Source organism: Colletotrichum jinshuiense, chromosome 3 (assembly GCF_051148585.1).
Source record: "Colletotrichum jinshuiense chromosome 3, complete sequence".
Lineage (NCBI taxonomy): Eukaryota > Fungi > Ascomycota > Sordariomycetes > Glomerellales > Glomerellaceae > Colletotrichum > Colletotrichum jinshuiense.
In genome coordinates, this window is record NC_139310.1 from 1,398,267 (window position 1) to 1,420,671 (window position 22,405).

Below are 22,405 nucleotides of genomic sequence, written 5' to 3' on the forward strand. Positions count from 1 at the left end.
GAGTATCTGGACCAGAGCGCAGAAAAGCCGGCCTGAGTGCTGAGATATACAATGACGGATGCAAATTGACAGGCTCCCAGTGCACAGTAGGTTCAAAGAGCCAACACCAAGATGGATCCAAAGTAAATATAAATCGCCGCGGAGCATAAGTCTTGAATCTAATCCAGCTCGGTGGCACACCAAAAAGTTCGCTGCGGGCCCATGCGATTGGCGGACAGTATTGGAGTGTGACGCTGTTTGAGAATGTTTCGCGGGGTGTTTCAGAACTATGGAATGGGAAGTCATGAAGCTACAAATTCAAATTCACGTCTGAATGAGGCTGACAAAGTGTAGATATCTGAACTCCAGCAGCCATTACCTATCAAACAATACACAAAACGAGGACAGCATTGGAAGGGGTAGGAGAGCGACACGGTGGTTGTGATATACTGGAACGCGATACCGAACCCGCGATGAACTGACATCAAAATGAAAGCGAGATGTGTGGGCGGATGCGGTACTGCCTCAAGTTGTGCGCACGGTAATCCCGATCCGTATGCATTGTCCGCCGGTGGCATCGTCGGGCGCGGTGGCAACGAGGGCAAGAAATGCGTGCCTAATTCAATTAGAGGTATCGCATCACCCTAATGAAGCAAACTGTGGACTTCTAAGCAGCATCGTTGCGAATGCATGGGGCAGAGACTGCTAGACAGGGCGAGAAAAAAAGAGAAGCAGTGTACATCAGGTACTATTAGCAGGTAAGAAGTAAAAGGTAAATAATACTAGGTTAAGTAGAAACAAATACAACAGAGAGATTGCGATACGCAGTTATATACTTGAAGTAATACCTTGGATTGCAATACAACGGCGTCTAGTATTTATTACCGGCATAATGAACTACTAGATAATGTGTATAACATAGTTCTCGCGTTGGGAGTGCCTGGTTTATGCTTAACTAGGGACTGAGCTGTTTAGTCCCTTGCTCGCCGTATTTGTGTTTACTATTGGCAGTAGGCCAACAGCTCAGATAATCCGTAGACAAAACACATTGTGGTTAATGCAATCCACCCTGATGTGTTCCGTGGTTGTTTCTTTCTCTCCCCATCGGATCGCCGGATGAGAAACGCGTATGCAAGATGCCATGAATCCAAAAATCCGGGAACACCGGCGAAATGGTTAATGATCAGCTCACAGCAGAGGGGCAGTGCTGCAGCCACAGGCGCCCGGGAAACCAACGTCAGAGACCCTGAATGGCCTGCCAAGGGACCCAAGCACAGGGCTGATTGGCCTGGCAGGGGCTGGACGTCAGCCACTTACAGCGAAACTGGCCTTGGAATGTACACCATAAGGGCAGAATGCGTCATCTTGCGTCCTCGCGGCCAAATTGACTGGCTAAAAGGTGTTGGCAGCGAAGCAAAATCTGGTTTTGGCGCTTGGTTAATCGTTCGGAGAGCGAAAAGCCATGAGTGAACAAACAGGCACTGTAATTTTATAACACTGGGAAGGGCCTTATGAACCAGATATGATGTTCCGTTTTTACTCTGGTCTCATAACCGGCTACGGCCCGCTGGATGATAAGTGAAATAAACAATAACTAAAGCAACAAATCATCGCAATGCATCTAGCGACTCTTATCGCCCTCGCCCCCTTCCTTTCCTCCATCTCAGCCCAGACCGTAGTTACTACAATCACTGAAGGGCCACCGAGCCCGACCGCGGAGCCAGAATGGACGTCGGATGATACCTTTACTTCTGCAGTGCTCAACAGCACAAACTTTTATCGCGGCGAGCACAATGCATCAGACGTAACCTGGAACGACACACTCGCTGATTTCGCGACCGACTATCTGGACGACATGTCCGGCGACAGCTGCGACTTTGAGCACTCCGGAGGTCCTTACGGCGAGAACTTGGCCAAGGGATACGCGAACACGACGTCCAGCATAGAAGCTTGGGGCGAGGAGCGTGACGAATACGATTTCGACAAGGGGGAGTTCGACGAGGACACGGGCCACTTTACGCAACTGGTTTGGAAAAATACCACGGACGTCGGATGCGGGCGCAAGCTATGCGGCGACGGGCAGTGGTATCTTGTTTGCGAGTACTGGCCGAGGGGGAATGTCATCGGTCAGTTTGAAGAGCAGGTGCAGGAACAAGAGGGTCCTGGGGCGAAAATAACTCCCCAGATGATGTTGCTGGTTGCTGTTGGGGTGGCGACGGTGTGGTTAATGTCCTGATGGGTCAAGAGTAGCAAAAATGCCACGTCAAATTTGATGATACACCAATTCACAGATGTAAAGGCATGAACTTGGGACCGAATAACGTCAAAGCTCCAACGTCTGCATACGCTAGCTGCTGCAGTGATCATTGATTATCAGCCGACACAATCATGTTCAGCCCCAGCCATTGCTCTAAACGTCAAACCATTTGACCCATGCAGGGGTAGCCCAAATAACGACTTATTCGCATGAGGAATGCGATCTCGGTTAGATGAATGAGTATTTCGTTGGACGCAAAACTGGCCACTATGCTTCTTTTGCTTCCTTCAGTAGCATGGATATATCCTCTCCTCAATTAGCTATTCCCACGCTCATATTTCGCTGGCTGCCACGCTACTGCTAACACATTCCGCTGCACGTAATTCAGCGTCGGTAGATTGGCATCCGATTTCACTCGGTGAGACCGCACGTACCAAAGATGTCGATCCAGGAGACGTTTCCCGAGCCCGAGCCCCAATTCTACAAGCACTATGGGCAAGCCTGGAATCGCGACAAAGACACACAGGCAATGGGGAGAGTGTGGGAACTGTTCCTCTCGATGGGCCGTTGCAGAATGTCGGGCATCACGTACGCTGAGGGATCGTGGGGTTACACGGGTATCTTCATTTCATATATTCGCCATGCATCTCTTAACCCCAAATATGGCACTCGACCATATTTTTCTCTGTGTCCTCATCTAACCTTTTTAGTCTTGCGTACTGTATACTCGGATGAATCACATACTCTATGGCCGATCGTGATGGAAAAGATGAAACGCTGGGTAACGCAGTATTTCATCCACCAAAATCGTCTGATCAAATACAAACCCGACGCCTCCGTCAATGAGGAACTTGCGCGACGCTTTATCCTCGAGATCATCGAAGACAAAGACTCGATGGAGTTAAAATTGCCTGACCTGGCAAGGGCCAATCAGAGTGACATTGAAACCCTCACAAAGGTTTTCGAAACTTGGCGCGATAATGCCGTCGGTGATGTTGAATTCGACCCTCTTGACAACCCCAGATTCTGCGACTTTCTGGTAATTGACGAGAACGCCCTTCGCTCACTCGCCGCCCTACCCGACAACACTCCACCACTGGGACCGGTGACCCGTGCAGAAAGACGGGTAAACCCCCTCTTCCCCATTTGGTTTCTTAGACAACCATTCTGACCCATCTCCATGTCCAGTCCCGAGACAAGGTCTTCAACCTCGCCCATGTCTGGCTCGTAGACTCGGCAGCCGTAAGACGCTTCAAGGGCGTTGAGGATGCCGACAACTACAACGGATTGATGAAGCTGCAGGCATCTGACGTTCCGAATGCCTGGTTTGAGAGGCTTGCGACATTTGAGATGGAGAACTTTATTTTTAACCGCGTGCAACACTTGGATGAATCGGAAGACAAGTGGTATTGTGAGCATTAAATATCCACATTGCTGTCTTCAGAAACATGGCAACACAGAACTTGTTTCGTAGCGGGCGGTCTGAATAACTAACAAGGAGTGCTAGCTTCTGCAATAACGTAGATGAACAGCTCTTATGAGACGTAGGAACAAAATACACTAGGACCATATCAAACACACTGAGTGGCATCACGTACATATGCCGACCTTGATGAAAGGAATCCATATGTTGGCCGATGCATGCCAGCATTGTTTCACGTTCCAAGGTCCGACTCGAGCACAGCGAGGTGCCTAGTGACGATCTGAATCTCGCAACTTCCCGGGTTGTTGAAAATCCTTGTTGACAATCCCACGTTTCTAAACAAGCTTGCATACGCCACCGCCGTGATCAACGCCCTAACGCTCTGCCTCTTTCCGCCCATCGGCACCATCCGACATGTCGCAAGGCGTTCCGGATATCTTTCTCGCCCAACCGGAAACAGGTGAGCGGTTCCCGCAAACCGAATCATAATGTTTGCCGCGTCTTGGACAATGCACCGCTGGGAGGCTATTTTGCCGCAGCTGGATAAAAGGACTCCTAAACAGTGGTTGGTTAAGAAGGGCGACCCCTCGCACCGGGTAAAGAGTGCGTTCCGATCGTTCGACCTGGGCCTAAGGAATTGTATCGGACAGGAGCTCCCAATGATGGGGGTGCGTCTTATCTTGGCGCCGTCGGTGACAGTGCTGGATGTCGTGCCACAATATCCCAAGGATGCGCGGGAGATTATTTGTGAAAAGGTGACATTGCATGTTGGTGCACCTGATCAATTCCTATTCTGTAGGAGAAATTCCAACCAAGATTGCCATAAAAGTCTTATAGAATAGAAGTAGGAAAATTGAGGGCATCAAACTCGTTTGAATGTTGTAGTTTGGCATACCCTACTTGGAAGAAATTGCTGTTTTCGTTTTGTTCCGAGTTGAGACATGTACTGTACTTGTTGGATAGTTGATAAAATGAACGTTTGTGAATAAACACAGTGATCATAAGTAGTTTTGTAAAGAGGGTTTGCCTATAAGAAATCCCGATTACGCCCATACATAGTGAAGAACTGTGCTTGCGATCGTCGTTCCGCGCGGGTGTCCATTGCCCGGCAGCGGCTTCAGTTCTGGTACGGCAGCACTGCCGGCACATAACCTAGGGTGGATCGGACGCAACCTGCAATCAAGCTCCATGCAACGGTTCATGTAATTATATTCCATCCTGGGGAACACGCTTGTCTAGAGAGCCTCAAGCAGCCTCAGACTCATATACAAGTAAACAGCTAGCAGCAATGTTAAACCCGAAGAATCCCAGACCTTGTTACCTGAACCCAGGGGGAAGCATCAAGACGGTCAGTACACACAGCAAGAGCCTTCTGTGCATGGATTTCGTGGAAGCAATAATAAAACTACGACATCAGGCGTTCTGCAAAGCTCGGATCGGACCCAAACCCGCGTCGCCAATCCTCCAATTGCATACTCTTACCACGCCAAGCAGGCACAGTGCCGTTGCATATCACAATCCTACGTGGTCATGTGGAATCATTTGCTGATGGTGTTCCTATCGTTGGTCGACCGTTTGATAGCTTACGGGGATTGTGCGCAATTTACCTACCTTTCTCCCCTGTCAATCAAAGCCTGGGCCCTCTTTCGCCAGAACCCCAGAAGACCACCTTGAAAAGCTCACGTCCGAGCGCAAGGAAAACTTGAGTTGGCAGAACTGTTTCTCCGCCTACGCCTTACCGCAGGAGGAAGCTGCCAAACGTCGCCTCCGGGGAGCCAGCTTTAGCCTCTGCTCAGCCCGCTCCCAACGGCCCTCAGTTCATACGGCTCGTCAACATCCTGGGAATCTATAGCCAGTCAATGCATCGGACATGAGCTCACTTCTGGGAAAGCTAGCCTCAGGGGTCTTGGTCGGCTCCATGTGCCGGCAACGGCCCCCCTCCTGTTTTGAGGGCCAATGGTGAGCACTAAGGCATTTGCAATCAATTATTCGTTGGAAGTTGTTCTACGTACCTTTCGCCCCCCTGTCAGGGACGGTCCGACGCCACTCACGGGACCTGTTCTTCTCCCGCGGTGGACTTGGCGGGCCAAAGTAAACTTCTTTTCCTCCCGCAATTCAATTTCGACACTAGTCTCAAACGTAAAAGATGTATATTAGCGGTGTGGGATTGGGAGCCTTTGCAAGTACCGGGCAACTTTAATTTTCAAACTGGACCAACCTGTCTCCGTAATTCTGCAATAACATGATCAAAATCTTCGATAGTGCGGTTTTAATACCCTCGATACAGCCGGCTGAAAAGATTCGCCTCCCTTCCCTGTCACGAACCCTGCCCGCCGGCCTCCGAAGAAGCGCTGCGCCGGCAACCTGGTAGGCTAAATGGCAGAGAAAGGTGGGTATAGTGCTGACAGCGTAAGAGTACCTCTGTTAGCGGAGATGCGCTGAGTGAGAGGTGCAGCTGCTGGGTTGCAGTGTGAACACTAGTCTATATCTCGGTGACGTGAAAATGCCCTGGCAGCGGGTCTAGTGAGGCGCGGGGAGACGGGTCAACGAAAAAGGCCAAGGCTGAAGCAAGGGGAGCTCGAGTAATACGCGTAGCCGACTGCCCGCCGGCGTGTCTTGAACAGAAATACATAATCTCTCGGAGCTGCTGTCTGAGTCGTTGCTTTGCGGGCCGCGCATCTTGAGTTTCACGCTTCGATCGCCATCATGGTTCGCTTTTCAGACCTCGTTCTCGGTGCGACAGCCCTTGTCCAAGGCGTCGTTGCCGCCGACCTCGTCCCGCGTACATGGGAGGGTCAGAAGTACGGTTGCAAGTGCTACTTTGGAGACAAATGCTGGCCCAAAGCCAATGCGTGGAGCAAACTGAATGCGACGGTGGAGGGAAACCTCAACGTCCATGTTCCCCCCGAGGCCGCGTGCCACAACACCTTCAACGGCACACTTGGCACTATCCCTTCATACGATGCTGCCAAATGCGCAGAGGTGACTGCCAAATACACCGACGAGCAGTGGACGTAAGTCTACTTCTTTCACCGCACTTCATATCGGCTGTGGCAGGGTATCACAAGCTAACTGAGTTCTCGCAGAACCGACCAGCTGGGCCTTAACCTATGGAAGTACTTCACCAACACGACCTGCCTGCCGACGGATGACCCTACGGAGCCCTGTACTCTGGGCAACTATGGTGTCTATGTGATCAAGGCGACCAAGAAGCAGCACATCAAAGCAGGCATTGACTTCGCCCGCGACAACAACCTGCGCCTGATCATCCGCAACACGGGCCACGACTTCATTGGCCGCAGTACGGGATGGGGCGCTCTTATCATCAACACCCATAGTTTCCAGGATATCAAATTCGCCAAGAAGTGGAGTGGCCCTGGCAGCTACAACGGCGGTACCGTAACCATCGGGGCCGGGGTCCAAGGCCGCGCGTTGCTCAAGGCGGCCAATGCCCAAAGCCCGCCCGTAGTCGTCGTCACAGGCGAGTGCCCGACCGTTGGTATTGCCGGCGGCCTTGTTGGAGGCGGTGGCCACGGACCGTTGACTACGCTCCACGGCATGACCGCCGATAACGCGTTGGAGTTCGAGGCCATTACCGCCGACGGCAAGTACGTCAAGGCGAACGCCAAAGAGAACGCCGACTTGTTCTACGGCCTTAAGGGTGGCGGTCCGTCGTCCTACGCCATCGTCACTTCTGTAACCTTCCGTACCTACCCTGAGGAACAAGCTGCTGGTGGTGTTCTGTACATCAACGGGACGCACACGACCAACGAGACTGTATTCTGGGAAGGCGTGAGAGTGTTCCATAAGTGGTCCAACCACTTCGTCGACAATGGACTCTATGTATACTTCGAGGTCGGCCCGATGATGCTTAACGTCCAACCCTTCGTTGCCGTCGGACAGACGCAGGGTGCGCTGGACAAGATTCTCCAGCCCATGATCGACGAGCTCAAGGCGAACGGCATCCCATTCACGTCCTCGACCAAGGGTTTCAGTACCTTCTTCGACCTATACATTGACCTCTTCCAGGATGAGCAGGCAGGGGCACACGGGTTGACAGGTGGTTGGATGTTCAGCCATTCGGACGTTGAGAAGCGCAATGACCAAATCATTGACGCGTTCAAGACGGTTGTCAGCCCACGGGAGGACTTGCAGTACAACGGTTTTATGGTTGGACATTTGTGCGTGACTTTGTTGCCCTACCTAGCTATGATTCACAGCATCTCACTAACCATCCATACAGGTGGAACGCGGGACATGGATGGCCAGAGTCCAACAGTGCGACGCATCCCCGCTTTAGGAACGCGACCGACTTCATCATCACCATCCTGCCAGTTCCCATCGGTGCCAGCCTGGAAAAGAAGGCAGACCTGCAGAACGTCTTGACCAACATTCAAGACGAGGCCCTGCGACAGGCCGGACCGGATGGGTGCACCTATGTCAACGAGGTAAGTCAATCAGTCAAACTTTGGAAAAACCATGGAGAAGAGCTCGACTGCTAACGACTGGATGACAGGCTGATCCTTTCCAACCCAACTGGCAAGAAGCATTCTGGGGCTCAGTTTACCCTACGTTGTTCAGCTTGCGCAAGAAATGGGACCCCAACGGAGTGTTTTACGCCGTTGCGACTCCAGGGACGGAGGATTGGACGGAAATTGAGTACGGCACAAGACTTTGCAAGAAGCTTTAAGGTGAATGCAACATTGTCTATCAGTCGGCTTCTATCGCAGAGTACATAATTGATCATTTATGCGCTTTCCACGCGGGCAATACGTTACTTGAAGCTTCCTTGCCCCATACGCCGAGACGTTTGTACTATGGACATAAGCCGTGACCGCCGATGGTTCGCCCTTCATTTTTGCTCCCGACTAGTTGGAACGGGAAGATGCCGCCGCATTCTCGTGACGATCTCGAGGTAATCTCCGTGGTTCTCCGAGGTGATGATGTTGTGCCGGATAAAGAAGTCGAGCATCACCAAAACGCAGTTTGGCTTGAACTGCTCCTCCAACATGGCATTCTCAACCTGGGAAACCGTCATGAGCTCGAAGCCGGACACCTCGTCATCACCTGGCACGGGTTTTATCGACTCCGGGAGCTCAATGTCGTAGACGTAAAGAACAGTTGGGAAAAATGTGCCCTTTTGCTTATTCATGCTGCAATACGTCACTGCTCCAACGGCACGGGCATTGTCCTTGACAAAGTCCACAGGCAGCGAGGCCTCCTCGCTGGCCTCGGCGACGATGCAGTCGAAAGGGGAATCTTCGGCCTTCACGCCGCCGGCGACGGTGGTGTCGAGCAGATTCGGGTACGTAAACAGGTGTGCGCTCCGCTTCGGCACCCAAATCTTGAGGCCCTCGCTTGTTTTGACGTAAGCCGTCATATGAGCGCCGCGCGAGGAGATACCAAAGAGGGGCGCGGGGAACCGCTCAATTGAGACGAAGTGGTTTGCGCCGATGATCCTGAAGTGCTCGCTGTGCAACTTGTTCAACGAGGGGAATGAGTCGGATGCGATGGCGGCATCGACGACGTGCTGGAACGCATTGATGCAGGCCTTGCCAGGTTCATCGCCATCTTTGCCTGTGGTATCGAGGAGCTGTACTTTGCGCTCGTCGTGGTCTATGTGGAAGTCCGACGTCCAGGGTAGGCGCTCAACAGTGCTTGGGACCATGAAGCCGTGAGGTCTTGCATCTTTGGGCAAATAGAGTCTGTAGAGTGTGTTGAAGTCGAAGTCCAGGGGAATACTGAGTTCTGATTAGGGCCTGGTGGTCCTTTCTATAGAGGGGCACTTATCGACGACGTACTTGTCGACTTTGTTAATGAGAGGCAGGTAGCTCGTATGCCTTGATTCTCTCTTAGCCTGCGATTCCATGGCTATTGATCGTAGACTTTGCCCAGGAAATCTTTCGGTCTGTCAAGAGGGAGTGAATGACGTGATGTGTCCACGTGGGGTGATGGGTAGAAGTTGGGGTGAGAAAATCGAGTAAAAAATAAGATACTTAGTATACATGCATAGATAGACCCGCTTCAGGTTAGGGGTTTCTGGGCTAGAAGACCTCTTGAAATTGCGTGAATGGCTCCATTCTCTTAGTCGGCTTTCGAGGGTTCTTCGGGTAACACGTTCCCCCGTACGCAGCGCCTGGGGAATCGGTAGGGGCGATTTGGGGGTTGGCAGAGGCGGAGTAATCCTCCCTCGAATATGTACAGTGGACTGTCTACCCCACGCCTGATATACTATTATGGCCAGCACCTGGAATTAATGGATGACTCAGCCGACGGGAAGAACTGGTCTTCACCTCGAAATGCCATAGAGGAGCGATGTAGGTCATGAAATCGACACTGAGGCTTGGAAGAATCCGGCGTGATAAACTACTCTGGGTATCGTGCTATCGTGACTCCGGAGTAGCCCTGGGGCGATCCTCGAACCAAGTCAATATGCTCCAGGTCGAAGCGCTCTGCGTGCCGGCACGCAACATCAACAGAACATGGACAGCAGGTCCGTATTACCATTGACCTCAGACTTTAAATCCTTGTCTAAAGAAAATGTATTTGCTTTATTGTAAACAAGGGCATATACCATGAAGCTGGGGCCGGTCCCAAAAATGTTGGTAAATCTGGACTGTTACCCTTTGGCCAGTACTCGCTATGCAGCGTCTTGTGATTGGCTATATTGAGTTATAAACTGCTCCCCAGAAGCTGGTTCGGGGAATGGGGCATTAATGAAATGTGGGCATAAACTTGAAAGATGTGAAAGCAATCTATACAAGCTAGGCTGTTCGCATTATTCATGTAATGCATTCAAGTAAGTGTCTACAATCCGGGAACCTTGAACCTCTACCGGAAGCACGTCTATAACATAAAATATGTTGCCGAGAGTAAGGGAGACAAGTCTTAAACAGTATTTAAACTACCACGATAACGGCAATATACTATGTTGAAACGATAGTCTACTGTTGAACATGAGGTAAAGGGTCTTCGTCCAACTCAAAACGATAGTAGTCAACCAAGTTTCCTGCAACAACCACCTAGTTCTGGTTCGCTTTAATTGCTTCTCTGCTTTAGTATTGATGGCATCATAATGTTTCACAGCACCTTCGATGTAATCAGACCCGAAGGTATGTTTTGTGAGAACATTACAGCTCGTGACATTCGCAAGGCCATATCAGTGGATGTACCAATAAATCTATTATCGAATCTATGAAAGCTCTAAAAGTTGAGCCAGCAAATTGTACGCTTAGGAGCTCTTGGATACACTAGGAGGAGTCGGAGCCCTAACCGCTTGGCCGTTGTGGATAATCAAGCTCCCCTCGTCGTAGTCTGAGATGGCATCCTCGATATACGCAAAGTCGAGGCCGCGCAACTCATCTTCCTCAGTTGCGCGGATATGCATACCGGGAATCTTGTTGATGAGGAACAGCAAGATGCAGGAGACAAAAAACGACCAGGCGGCACATGTCGTCGCTCCAGCCAGCTGCAGGCCCAGTTGTCGAAAATTGCCGTTCCACCAACCGCCTTCGTAGGTGTCGCCACTGACTCCGTCGAGAGCAGGGACCATCTTGTGAGCAAATAAGCCTGTCAAAATGTCGCCGACATAGCCACCAACGCCGTGGATTGCGAAAATATCGAGGCCGTCATCCACTCGGAGAAGATATTGGTATCGGACAGTGTAAAAGCAGCAGACGGCAGTCAGCATACCGACAAGAGGTGAAACGTAGACGAGTACTAGGAAAAGCTTTCGCGTTAGTGCCGTTGTATTAATCTCGAACACGCTCACTTTGGGCAGCAGATGTGAAAGAGGAGAGCCTACCGAAGCCAGCAGCCGGAGTGATTCCGACCAAGCCAGAAATGATGCCAGAGCAGAAACCGATTAGGCTAAACTTCTTGATGTAGATGTAATCAAGAAGCACCCACGTAATGCCACCACCGCAGGCTGCAAAGTTTGTGTTCACAACCACGTAAACGGACCGCAGGCTGAGGTTTGCCGTACTCGCTCCGTTGAACGCGAACCATCCGAACCAGATTAGAACAGTGCCCAGAGTCATCAATAAGGGGTTGTGTGGTTTGTAATGCGGTGCGTATTTCTTCTTCATTGCGGCGTTCTCATCAATACGAGGGCCTAGCATCATTGACCAGGCAAGGGCGCCGAATCCGCTGGCAATGTGGACCGGACCGGACCCAGCAAAGTCGTAAAGGCCAAGTTGGTAGAGCCAGCCGCTGGGGTTCCATTCCCAATACGCCAGACTGATATAGATCAGCATCACTCCTATATGCGGGTGGTAGAAACCAGGGATAGGACTTACACATAATAGACAAATGTGGTCCAGCATAGGATGAAAAACATGCTTGGCCCAAGACGACCGCGCTCAAGCATAGCTCCAGCCAAAATCATTGCGGTGGCTGTGACGAAGGTGAAGCCAAAAGCAGCGTCTGATCACCAGAATTGGTCAGATTATTTTCAATCCCAGCAAAAGCAAATCAATACCGGACACAACTTACACAATATGTCTGGAACGTCAGAGTTGGCGAAGGACGGGGATGCCAGGATGTTGTGGAAGGCGGCGAGAGACACATCACCCAGGATCGGATTTGTCGTTCGTGACTGATAAAGCGATGCGCCATAGATCCAGTATTGCAAGCCGCAAGCTGAAGCACAGAAGAGAGACTGCAGCACCATTGTCAAGGCCGCCTTTTTGCGGTGCATTCCGGCATAGAGGAATCCGATAGCTGGCGTGATTTGCCAGCATAGAATGGTGCACACCAGCACCCAGCATAGGTCACCCTGCATTTGTTTGGCACCGTCAGCTGGGGGAGGAAACTCTCAAGACGAGCGGGCAACATGGAATTGAAAGCTCAATGGTGTTCTAAAATGTTCCTCACCTTATCATATGGTGCATTGAGGTCATGGGTGATCGGGTTGCCGCCCGTCGGGTCGACAGCATAGTCGGGAAACTCGGTCACTGGGATGACTTCCGCCATGATGCTCACGAGATGAATTCCTAGTGAACAAGAACTTCACGCATAAATCCGCACACCAAGGGAATTGCTTTTTTTGTTGAAGAACCAGAACCGCGGACCGATCATATAATAAGTCTTTCCAAAAGGACAGTAGGGAACCACTTAAATCTATCTTTCTGAGCTGCCGGCCCCAAACTGCTGGTAGCTATCACTCGGCTCCAGTCTCAAGCTTAGATAAGGTTGATACAGGTCTGCGCTGTAACAAAATTAAGCATGTTCACCATGGTCTTGGCTCTCATCACCTCCCTGATGCCAGATAAGAGCATGGTCGCTGATTGGCTTATGAGGTCCTGTAGAGCTTCGTTCGGGCACGAAAGACTATCTTCCTACTCAAACCAGGAACCACCGAGCAAGGGTTTATGAACACAAAAGTCTGGGCATGACTGGGGGAATGGAAGGGAGGATTCTATCGGACTTGATTTAGGTCTCATTGACTGACCGCAGGCCCAGAAAGGTGAGAAACCCGACCAATTGGAGCCGACGTGCATGACAGGGAGGCTTTTGGTGAAAGACAACGGGCTTGGACACCGTCAAAAGCCTCCCAATCCTCCCGTTCGGCTGTTTCTTGGCCCCCTGTAGCACTGATACGACGGAAAATCATTGGAGCTACATCCTGTGCAAGGGAAACCTAACAGCGGCATGGCTTCTGCGGCCTCCGCACTGAGCACCCCAAGGGGCGCGCACAGCCGGGAGACAGTCGTCATCAAGCGGGGTCATCCCACATCCATGGTCTACCCCCTTATCGCGAGTCCATCAGTGGGCGAACAAACGAACCGGGTAGATTTGACAAAAAGGGTTAGCTTAAAGGCACGGGATGATTTAACTCCATGCCGTATAATCCTTCCCCTTCTGGAGGAGGCGCAACAAATGATCACCGTCTGTTCAACTCTAAAACGCTGTATTACCCGAGAATTGCAAAACGGTAGTACTTGTCGACGGCAGGTTAAATCTGCCATATGCAATTGGACTGCTTAGTCTCACGCATTTGCTCGCCAGCTTGGCTGACCAACGATGCTCTCATGAGTCGCGGATACATACCCCCGAGTCCTCCCTGAAAGCAATGCACGAATCGTTGCCAAGTTATCCGGCTATTACGCAGATCTCGTCATGATGTTCTTTGCTTTTGATTTCGCTACTCGATATGCCGCTACAACGGTACTTGGCATTTCAGTACTCACAGTTGGTCTGATCTATCTTGTCAGTGTCCGCATTGACAGCCGTAAGATCTTCACGAGATTCAAGCGCGCCCCTTCATTTAGCCAGGAAACCGAGAAAGCCACTGTGAGATCGCCGGAGAAGCAGAACTACGTAAACACATTCCCACCATCCCAAAGAGCCACACTCGTCGAGCTTGGACCGCAATATGCCGGTGTTACGGAGGTCGACTTGGCCGTGACCCCGAAGCCAGTACTCAACACAGAAGCCAACTATCGTGCTGCGAGCCCATCCCAGTTCAACTTCAGCGGCTTTAGTGTTGATGACATTCGTTCTCTTGGAGACTTTCCAGACTATGCGACTCTATCCGGTGTTCCATTACCCTCGCCCCTCGAGAACTTCAATATTGACAAGGCTGTTCCCCGACCCTACCGACCGTTTAGGTGGGCCTATCACCAGACTATGTGTAAGTTACTGAGCTCCAAGACGTGTTGACAGTTGCTGATATCGAAACAAAAAAGCCCTGACGAAAATGGACACGGACTTTTGGATCGAACTCGAAAGTACATACCGTGAACGCATAACTGAGCGCCAAGATCTCTATGATAAAAATGGCGAGGATGTACTTGCGAGCTTGCCAGGCTCCGAGCTTGCCTGCAAGGAGCTCATGGAAATGGTTCTGCAGTTCATTTGCACAAGATATCCTAACCAGTTCAGACTAGACGGCAACATGTTAATCAACAGCATTCTCGGAACCACAACAGATCTTGCGGGCACTGAGCCTCTTGTTGTACTTCTAAACAACGTCCCTGAAGACTTTGGCATCATGCTTCGGGATCACGAGACTGGACGCTATGTCTTACGTGCCGGTATGGTGTGCTCGTCAGTTGGCTGGAAACTCAGTGAGAAAGTTGGCTTGGGGCTGCCGGGTATCCACAAAACCGTCCCAGACTACAAAGAGAAAATGGAGTTCAGCATGGATCGGTGAGATTGCTATATCTTCCTCGAGTTTATCTTACTCATCTCCTTTCAGTTACTTCACCAAGATGCCAACCGACAAGCCAATCCAGCGAGGCTCTTGGGGATTTGAGATTGGCCAGCCATTATTTCTCCCCTCAGAACATCCGGAATTCTCTCACCGCGAGTCCCAGAATCCCAACTTGAAGCCGGAAGATATATACCTCCGAGTCGATTGGCAGACTTTACGTCGCTTGCCTCTATCAGGCGCCGTGGTATTCAACTTTAAAGCGCTTTTTACCCCCCTAACCGAGTTCAAAGATGAACCGTACATCCCTTCTCTAGTTCTCAAGGTCCTCAACGAGGGCAAAGAGAACATCATGAAGTATAAGGGGACATGGCACGTGGAGCATGTTACGAAGCCAGCCTTGAAGGAGTACGAAAAATATCAAATTGAAAAGGGTCTCATTGGGAAGGACTGGGCCCCACAAACGCTTCCCGAGGCACCGTTCTTTCAGGGCTGGGAGAGAAAGTGGACTGTTGCATAGTAATATGCATGGAAAGCCCCATGTCTCTATGAGTGATGCATGTATCATGATGAAGTAAGGTATGGTTGTCTTTCATATCACAAATTCACACGCTATTCAGGCAAATGATTTATTGCCATAATGCGATATCCGCAGTTGCAGTACTTATTGTAAAGCGTACTCTTTCCAGCCCCCCTCGCGACTTGAAGGTCTTGATCAAAATTCATAGGTGTCAATACCCCCCATTTCAAGTCCATGTCCCAAAATGGTCCTCTGCAGCGTGGCGTGGACAGACGTTGGCATGAGCAGAATCTGTTATTAATGGAAACGCCAGTAGATCAGCCGGATGATGCACGTGTTTCGAAAACAAACATCATCATGCGGGGTACATGAAGTATTCCATACTATTTTCTGGATGACACTTCATCCTAGGTACTTATTCCGGTCAATAGGTTGTATACTCAGCATTGAACCTGATGAATTACATCTCTTGGATTGATGGGTAGGTCACGCTTTTTTGCCCGTGGCATTTCGTCAGACAAGGATGCACACGCCGAAGACGGAGGAACGGAAAGGCCCCTTCTTATGCACCTCACATATCACCGCAGGAAGAAGTACGAGAGCCATGGAAGAATATGTGCTGGCTTATCTTGTGCCAGGTGGTTCTTCCCGGTACCTATCCCGGTACCGGGATAGATAGAGGGCAATAGAGGAGTCTTGATTGGGCCGGATGCCTGCATAATGCGGGGTATACCGGGGCGATCGCCGCACATGTTGGTCTGGACCCTGGAATCCTGGACATAACTAGCCATCTTGCCATCCTTATCGCTGCGGCGACACCGGATGGCCTGGAAACTTTGCGGGATCTCGGCATTCCCAAGGTCTGGCTCATTCTGAACAACTGAGGGCTCCATGCAGTAGTCTCTATGGTATTAAAGTCCTAGATTCCAGCTGTACGTTTCGAGTGTCTCCCTGAGCCAAGGTGAAGAGACCAGTGACATTTCGACCGGTGGCTACCTGCTATGATATATTTTGTAGAATGGCAGTAGAAGTCAAGGGAACAGTCGCCAGCATGTGCATATAATAGTACCAGCGGTTCAGAGCAACCAATGCTGCTGTAATGTTGGCAACAGAAACGTAGTATTGCTGCCCACGCCGAGGCCCAATAACATGAATCCTTTTTCACTGTCCTGACGCGGTGTGGCACGGCTCGACTGCAGGATACAAGTGGGGGGTGCCAGTCTGCAATCTGTGCCGCTAACGCGTTGCAAGGATAACTGTCCAGTCAGTTTCACCCATTAATATCTCACAATAGCCAATCACCGATGCTGTTGTCTTATCATCTGTCCGCCGGGATACTTCAGACTACAAATAGCGTCATAATTTACTCTCCCCCGCGTTTCTGCAACACCCGCGCAATGGGTCATGCTACAAACATGAATCTCCATCTTGTCACCAAGAAGACTGGTTGCCGGTGATCCTGAGAACAATCATCTTGCCCAGCTCCTGTTCCCAGTTTGATTTCTCTTCTCAATCTTGCCTGATTCTTCCTATTCTGCCTAATACCCGAACCGGTCTTCAACAAGTTCTGCTTCCAGCAACTTTCCTCGACCCCTCGCCACGTTGACGCAATAAAGTTCAATGGTAACCCCGAAAATTTCTAAATCGGCATCCAAATCTAGAGCTGGTCTCAACCCTCGGTCGAGATCCGGGTGCGTCACCTGCAAATCTAAGCACGTACGTCACAGCGCAGCGTCTTCTGCTCCACACAAAGACGCTTATGAATCCGGCCCATACCTTGTCGCTGACAATCGACGCGATAGTTGAAATGTGACGAGACACGACCTGCCTGTCAACAGTGCTCACGGAAAGGAATCAAGTGTGGAGGATATGCGCAGGGCTTGAGATGGTCATTCAAGCATCAGCCAGCCCTGCAAGTCTTGACCCTTGAAGACTTCAACACGACGACAACTTCCTCCAAGCGATTGGTCGGTGACGCGCCTGAAGACCAAGGTCGTGCAAATGCGAATTCTGGGTCATCCAACGGCAGTCCTCCGGCACACAGGCATTCAATATCGTCGTCGTCGTCCAGAGGCTCGAATCGAGAAAATGAAGAACGACAGAAAGATGACAGCGTTGCGGTAGCAGACACAAGGGGTGGTGAGACGAGGGACATGGCCCCATTGTCAATGGGAGAGTCGCCTATCCGCGAGTCTGTGAGCGCGATGATGCGAAGCAACTCTTCCTCTTCGGCAATCAACCAGAGCAGTCTCGCCCCTTACTCGATAACGCCGAGTCTGGCTGATACTTCATCCGCGTTCATCATCAACTGGTTCGAACAAGTTTGCCCGGCTTGGTCTGGGTTTGACTCGAACGCAAACCTGAACAGGAAGATAGCCATAGACTTATGGCAGAACTCTGCTACGGTGTGTAGTTCTCTTGAAAGCATGTCAGCCGCCTTCCTGGCCTCTCGCCTTCCCAGCATGCGGCAATCCGCCCTTCGGCTTATGCAAAGGGCAACAGATTTCATACAGGCCGAACTGCAGGTCGTCAAAAGCCAACCTGACCTGCGTACTGTTCCTACCGGTCTCTTGTTCTCACTCTTTTGCCTCGGCACAACAGTATGTTGGGTAGACTCGCGGCTATACGGACTACCGTTCCTAAGAGAAGCAAGATCACTTGTCCGCCGCTTGAATGCACAGTCAAACAGCTTCAGTAACTCAAGCCAGGACATGCTCTCATTTTTCAATAAGAGCCTGGCATATTGCGAAATGCTGCTAGCAGTGGTCCGTGACGACGAACCGCTCGACCAAGGTGGAGAAGACCTGGCAAATCAACTTCAAATCATCGGCGAGAGCTCTCCTCATCCCTGGACTGGTGTCTCGACTTTGACGACGCGACTGTTTGCGGAATCGATACGGCTATGTCGGATATTTCGTCACCGGCTTCGGCAGGGTATGGATCCGCAACGATACTTTTCGACCGCATTGCAAGATTTGATAGTAGCCCAGCGCCTCGAGGAGCAATTGCTAGAATTGGAGTTCCCATCGGAGAACTCAGAGGTTGACACTGGTGACAGCTCAACGCCAGTGTCCCACCTCGCTAGAGTCGCCGAAGCGTACCGGCTTTCCTCGCTATTGCATCTATATCAGACGTTTCCAGACCTAGTCTCGCTTCGGCTACCCGCAGAATCACCCATGACCGAAAGTGGTTCCGTACCTTGGGATGAGTGGATCATTCCCTTGGCGCTCCGACTCGTGAAGGTCCTTGAACATATTCCAGCTACGTCGGGGACTCGAGTCATCCAGCCGCTTCTGTACATCTCGGCGAGCACGGGCCTGCGACACGACACTCCGGCGACATCTGAAATGCAAGGGCCTTTCGGGTCTCTTCAGCAAGACTTGATGGGCGGCACTGGGTCAAACTTGATCAGCCCCCCGCCGCTATTTGACTCCCACAATCTGTCTCTTTACATAAGTCAAATGGCCGATGCTCCAATGCGAGAGGGGTCAATGTCCAACATGACACTCGATGTTGGCAGTGCTCGTCACTTCGTCATGAGGCGACTGAGCATCCTGGAGAGTAGTCTGCCACCAACGCCTGTTGTGGTGGTTAAGGAACTCGTCCAGACTATCTGGAGAGAGTATGATAACGACATTGGTTCGCCCACCGTCCACTGGATAGACATAATGGAGGATAATGACTTGCGTTCGATGTTTGGGTGATGGCGCAAACACTTATTTCAAGACTGTTAAGATGGATTCCGGTTGCCTAGATACAAAGGCTCATTTGGGGGGTTACTTTATGAGATTGATGTTGGGCTAAGGCGTTGGAATGTCTTCACGGGGAAACTTTCTCGGAAGCATTAAACAGAAAGTGGCGCATGGGACTTATTTTGGCATTGTATTCGCATTGTCGGTTTTAGTATCAACCAGCTTTACATTTTTCCACCCTCAAGTACATAACATATATTTAGTGTGCTTCTGAAGATGTAGCTGATTCACCACGGAAACCCGATCGCAGTAAACCACTCAAAAATCGCTCTTCTTGCGTTGACCAACGTAGAAAGCCAAGCCGTAGTCGGTTGTCGTAAAAGTAATTGTCGAGCCCTTTGGAAAGTGGAACACATCGCCGGGTTTGGCCTCGACCTTCTGACCTGTCTCGTCGGATATCGTGTAGTCGCCTTCAAGGATGATCTTCATCTCATCGTATTTGTATGTATATGTGAGAGGCTCGCCCTTTGTCAGGCGGAAGAGGCCCGAAGAAATAGGCTTTTCGGGATTTGTTTCGTCGCTGGAAAAGACATCGCCGAGATAGGCATTGTCTCCGGCAAGAAGGGGAATCTGAAAAGCGGACTGGGCTTTAGCGTAGTGTTGAAAAGCGGCCATTGTGAAGAGTTTGATCAAAAATATTGATTAGGAAGGAGGACTGAAGGAGGGTTGTTGCTGGGTGATGTGATCATGTGAGTAAATATGACCAGATATATATACGGTTCAGGGCAGCCATCGGATATTTTAGATTCCCTTTTTAGGCAATCTAACATAGAGCTTCTGACACTCCTGAGAGTTTGCTCACGGGTAATTCAGACTTTGATGCGATGGAGGGTCGATAGGTTGTAATTTCCCCATGCGGACAAGTGTTCCGGCCCATCTCGGGACGGCATAGTGGGGAACCGGTTCTCAATAGCAGCCGATCTTGCGGGGAACCAGTATGGAGAAGAGATACGGGTGTGGCGCGGATTCCCGACCAAAAGCGGGACGATTTGCTGAAAACAGTTTCCTAATGGTTTGCTCACTGGATAGGTTCTCTGGAGTGATAACGTGGCGGCTTCTCCTCGACGTCCTCGAGACACCTGTGATTTCTCCCATCGTGCTCCTTCCTGTGCCCTAGTTCTCCAGCGCCACCGTCATTAAATTCTGTTGTCTACACTGTTAGTCACTCACAATGGCGATTATCGCCTTTTCTTCGCTTAGCCCAGAGGCTTGGAAGCTTCTTTTCGGGCTTCTCGCTCTATTCTCCGCCGCCATTCTCTCGCGCTCTCTTGGCGCTCTGCGACAGAGGAAGGGCGTGCTCCCCAAACCAAAAACAGCAAAAAATAGCCATGGGAAGACAGCAAATGATTCTGAAACATGGAAGATGCCTATCCCTAGTCCCTATCCCGAATGGTCGATAGAGAAAACGAAACCTCTCCCTTATCGTGCGTTTCGATATGGGCCGAAATACAATGTTACGATGGGTCTACGCTCAATTCAGCCTGACGAATGGATCGAACTCGACAATCATTTCCCAAAATACCACGCCGATAAGGCAGATAGAATCAGGGAGAGGGGTGAAAAGTGCTACGGAACCCACCCAGAGGCCTATTCTGCTGCAATGGAGCTTCTGGAGGAGTTGAGGCAATACCTACCCGCTCGATACCCCACACTCTTCAAACGTACGGCAGTCGGAATCGATAACATTTGGTCTGGCGAATCGTTCAACCTTGTCGAAACACCTCTTAAAGAGGACCCCATGGCTATTGCCGCCAAACTAGTCCAAGACGACCTGGCGATCATGATCGAGCGGCCAGACGGAAAATACTACCTGCTCGGCGGAGCAATTCTTCTCGCAGGCTTCTGGAGGCTGGGCGACAAGTTCGGCATGTCTCTTGAAGATATACACACGTCTGGCGATGTCCCCCACTACAAGGAGAAATTGCACAATGGCATGAACAATTTCTTCAAGCGCCTCCGCTGCGACCAGATTTACTCTCGCAACAACTATTTTATCCAAGTTGACGACTCGCTCCCGTGGAGTTGGAGCATTGGAGAGGAGGATAGTCCAGTTGTCAGCTGGAGCACGGCCGAGAAAGATAGAGCTATCGAGCATCACTTCTTTCGCTCTGAGAGGCAATCACTGCGCCGCCTTCCCAAGACCAAGGCAATTGTTTTCACAATTAGGACATATTTCCATCCCATTACCGAGCTGGTTGAGGAGGACTACGTACCTGGTAGACTTGCGAGCGCAATCCGGAGCTGGGACGAAACTGTTGCTAATTACAAGGGACGTGAGATGTATGAGAAAGTCCTGCTAGAGTATCTGGACAACGAACACCAAAAACAGCTCGCCAGAGGCTTGGAGTTGAGTAAGGAGGAGGAAGTTCGCAAATACCCTTGGTGATGCTGGTGAAGGGGATGGAGACTATGTATGATAGGAAAGCCTTTCATCCTAGGTAGCCGTGACCATTCCTGCTGAGGTATTCATTCAGGTAGAAATATTTAAAATTATTCGTTGGGACATGGATTGGATGTCAAGAAATCGAACCTACAGAAGAATCCTCTACATAACTTCTCGGCCACAGCCAGGAGATGTAGATACCGTTTCGGAATAGATTCCTACAAAGTCAATTGTAACTGCATGGCAGAATCAAGGACTCGTCCCAACATAGTCTCAAAGACAAAACCTCTCATGCTGAAATTTTTAGTGAAAACCGAGCGAATTTTATTTCACATTTTGCCAAAGTACTTAAGTACAATGAATGTTGAAGTGATCAAAGTTGACTTGCCTCGTTGCGCCAACTCTATCACATGACAACTTCCCCACTGAAGTACGATTGCAATCTCCTCCCAGAAAGAAGTTCACAGTACAATTACAGGCACCTAGCTTGTCTGAAACTATCCCACAAGCGCCATTGACAGCTGCAAAACATTCGCTAACCCCCGAACGAGACTGGTTCCCAGAGTTGAGGTGTTGTCCAGTACAGCTTCCTGGTTGCGCCGATCCGATGTACGCAGACACGGCGCAAAAAGCCGCAAGTGATACATGTGCGAATGCCGTGGCGCTAACAAAGGTAGCTTTTCTCATGGCTTAGTTCTAGTTAAGAATCTCGAGTTGCCTAGCACGCCTGTCAGTTGTAAGTCGAGTCATTGTACTCGTTGTTCAGCTCAGACGAAGTGAGTTAAGACAGCTGTGGACTTACACGTCAAATGAGGAAACCAAGTCTCTTATCAGGAGATCATATTAGAATTGAATTAGAGGAATAAAAAGTATTGCGATTTTGTTTTCCAGCTAAACCACGTCTCTTATAAACGGGATATCGTACTTGAGTTGTAATCG

General features: G+C 50.4%; 9 protein-coding genes across 9 annotated transcripts; 6 read left to right on the forward strand and 3 right to left on the reverse strand.

Annotated features, from left to right (window-relative positions):
- Positions 1–1,594: 1,594 nt before the first annotated feature.
- Positions 1,595–2,215, forward strand: EsH8_III_000415 (CAP domain-containing protein; the record flags this gene model as incomplete). Its single annotated transcript, XM_083262140.1, has 1 exon — positions 1,595–2,215. One exon carries the CDS (start codon positions 1,595–1,597, stop codon positions 2,213–2,215), a length of 621 nt encoding a protein of 206 aa, XP_083122627.1.
- A 460-nt stretch (positions 2,216–2,675) lies between these two features.
- Positions 2,676–3,658, forward strand: EsH8_III_000416 (uncharacterized protein; the record flags this gene model as incomplete). Its single annotated transcript, XM_083262141.1, has 3 exons — positions 2,676–2,853; positions 2,947–3,362; positions 3,425–3,658. 3 exons carry the CDS (start codon positions 2,676–2,678, stop codon positions 3,656–3,658), a joined length of 828 nt encoding a protein of 275 aa, XP_083122628.1.
- Positions 3,659–6,365: 2,707 nt separating this feature from the next.
- EsH8_III_000417 (uncharacterized protein) lies at positions 6,366–8,349 on the forward strand (the record flags this gene model as incomplete). The annotated part of the gene is made up of 4 exons (XM_083262142.1): positions 6,366–6,673; positions 6,746–7,840; positions 7,903–8,107; positions 8,176–8,349. 4 exons carry the CDS (start codon positions 6,366–6,368, stop codon positions 8,347–8,349), a joined length of 1,782 nt encoding a protein of 593 aa, XP_083122629.1.
- A 162-nt stretch (positions 8,350–8,511) lies between these two features.
- Positions 8,512–9,528, reverse strand: EsH8_III_000418 (NUDIX hydrolase; the record flags this gene model as incomplete). The annotated part of the gene is made up of 2 exons (XM_083262143.1): positions 8,512–9,400; positions 9,461–9,528. The coding sequence occupies 2 exons, from the start codon at positions 9,526–9,528 to the stop codon at positions 8,512–8,514; spliced, it is 957 nt and encodes a 318-aa protein (XP_083122630.1).
- Positions 9,529–10,890: 1,362 nt separating this feature from the next.
- Positions 10,891–12,632, reverse strand: EsH8_III_000419 (ammonium transporter AmtB-like domain-containing protein; the record flags this gene model as incomplete). The annotated part of the gene is made up of 5 exons (XM_083262144.1): positions 10,891–11,378; positions 11,464–11,897; positions 11,957–12,083; positions 12,153–12,435; positions 12,534–12,632. 5 exons carry the CDS (start codon positions 12,630–12,632, stop codon positions 10,891–10,893), a joined length of 1,431 nt encoding a protein of 476 aa, XP_083122631.1.
- Positions 12,633–13,778: 1,146 nt separating this feature from the next.
- EsH8_III_000420 (heme-dependent oxidative N-demethylase family protein) lies at positions 13,779–15,331 on the forward strand (the record flags this gene model as incomplete). The annotated part of the gene is made up of 3 exons (XM_083262145.1): positions 13,779–14,292; positions 14,348–14,810; positions 14,860–15,331. The coding sequence occupies 3 exons, from the start codon at positions 13,779–13,781 to the stop codon at positions 15,329–15,331; spliced, it is 1,449 nt and encodes a 482-aa protein (XP_083122632.1).
- A 1,620-nt stretch (positions 15,332–16,951) lies between these two features.
- EsH8_III_000421 (transcription factor domain-containing protein) lies at positions 16,952–19,035 on the forward strand (the record flags this gene model as incomplete). Its single annotated transcript, XM_083262146.1, has 2 exons — positions 16,952–17,047; positions 17,134–19,035. The coding sequence occupies 2 exons, from the start codon at positions 16,952–16,954 to the stop codon at positions 19,033–19,035; spliced, it is 1,998 nt and encodes a 665-aa protein (XP_083122633.1).
- A 306-nt stretch (positions 19,036–19,341) lies between these two features.
- Positions 19,342–19,698, reverse strand: EsH8_III_000422 (RmlC-like cupin domain-containing protein; the record flags this gene model as incomplete). Its single annotated transcript, XM_083262147.1, has 1 exon — positions 19,342–19,698. One exon carries the CDS (start codon positions 19,696–19,698, stop codon positions 19,342–19,344), a length of 357 nt encoding a protein of 118 aa, XP_083122634.1.
- Positions 19,699–20,542: 844 nt separating this feature from the next.
- Positions 20,543–21,469, forward strand: EsH8_III_000423 (heme-dependent oxidative N-demethylase family protein; the record flags this gene model as incomplete). Its single annotated transcript, XM_083262148.1, has 1 exon — positions 20,543–21,469. One exon carries the CDS (start codon positions 20,543–20,545, stop codon positions 21,467–21,469), a length of 927 nt encoding a protein of 308 aa, XP_083122635.1.
- Positions 21,470–22,405: the final 936 nt, after the last annotated feature.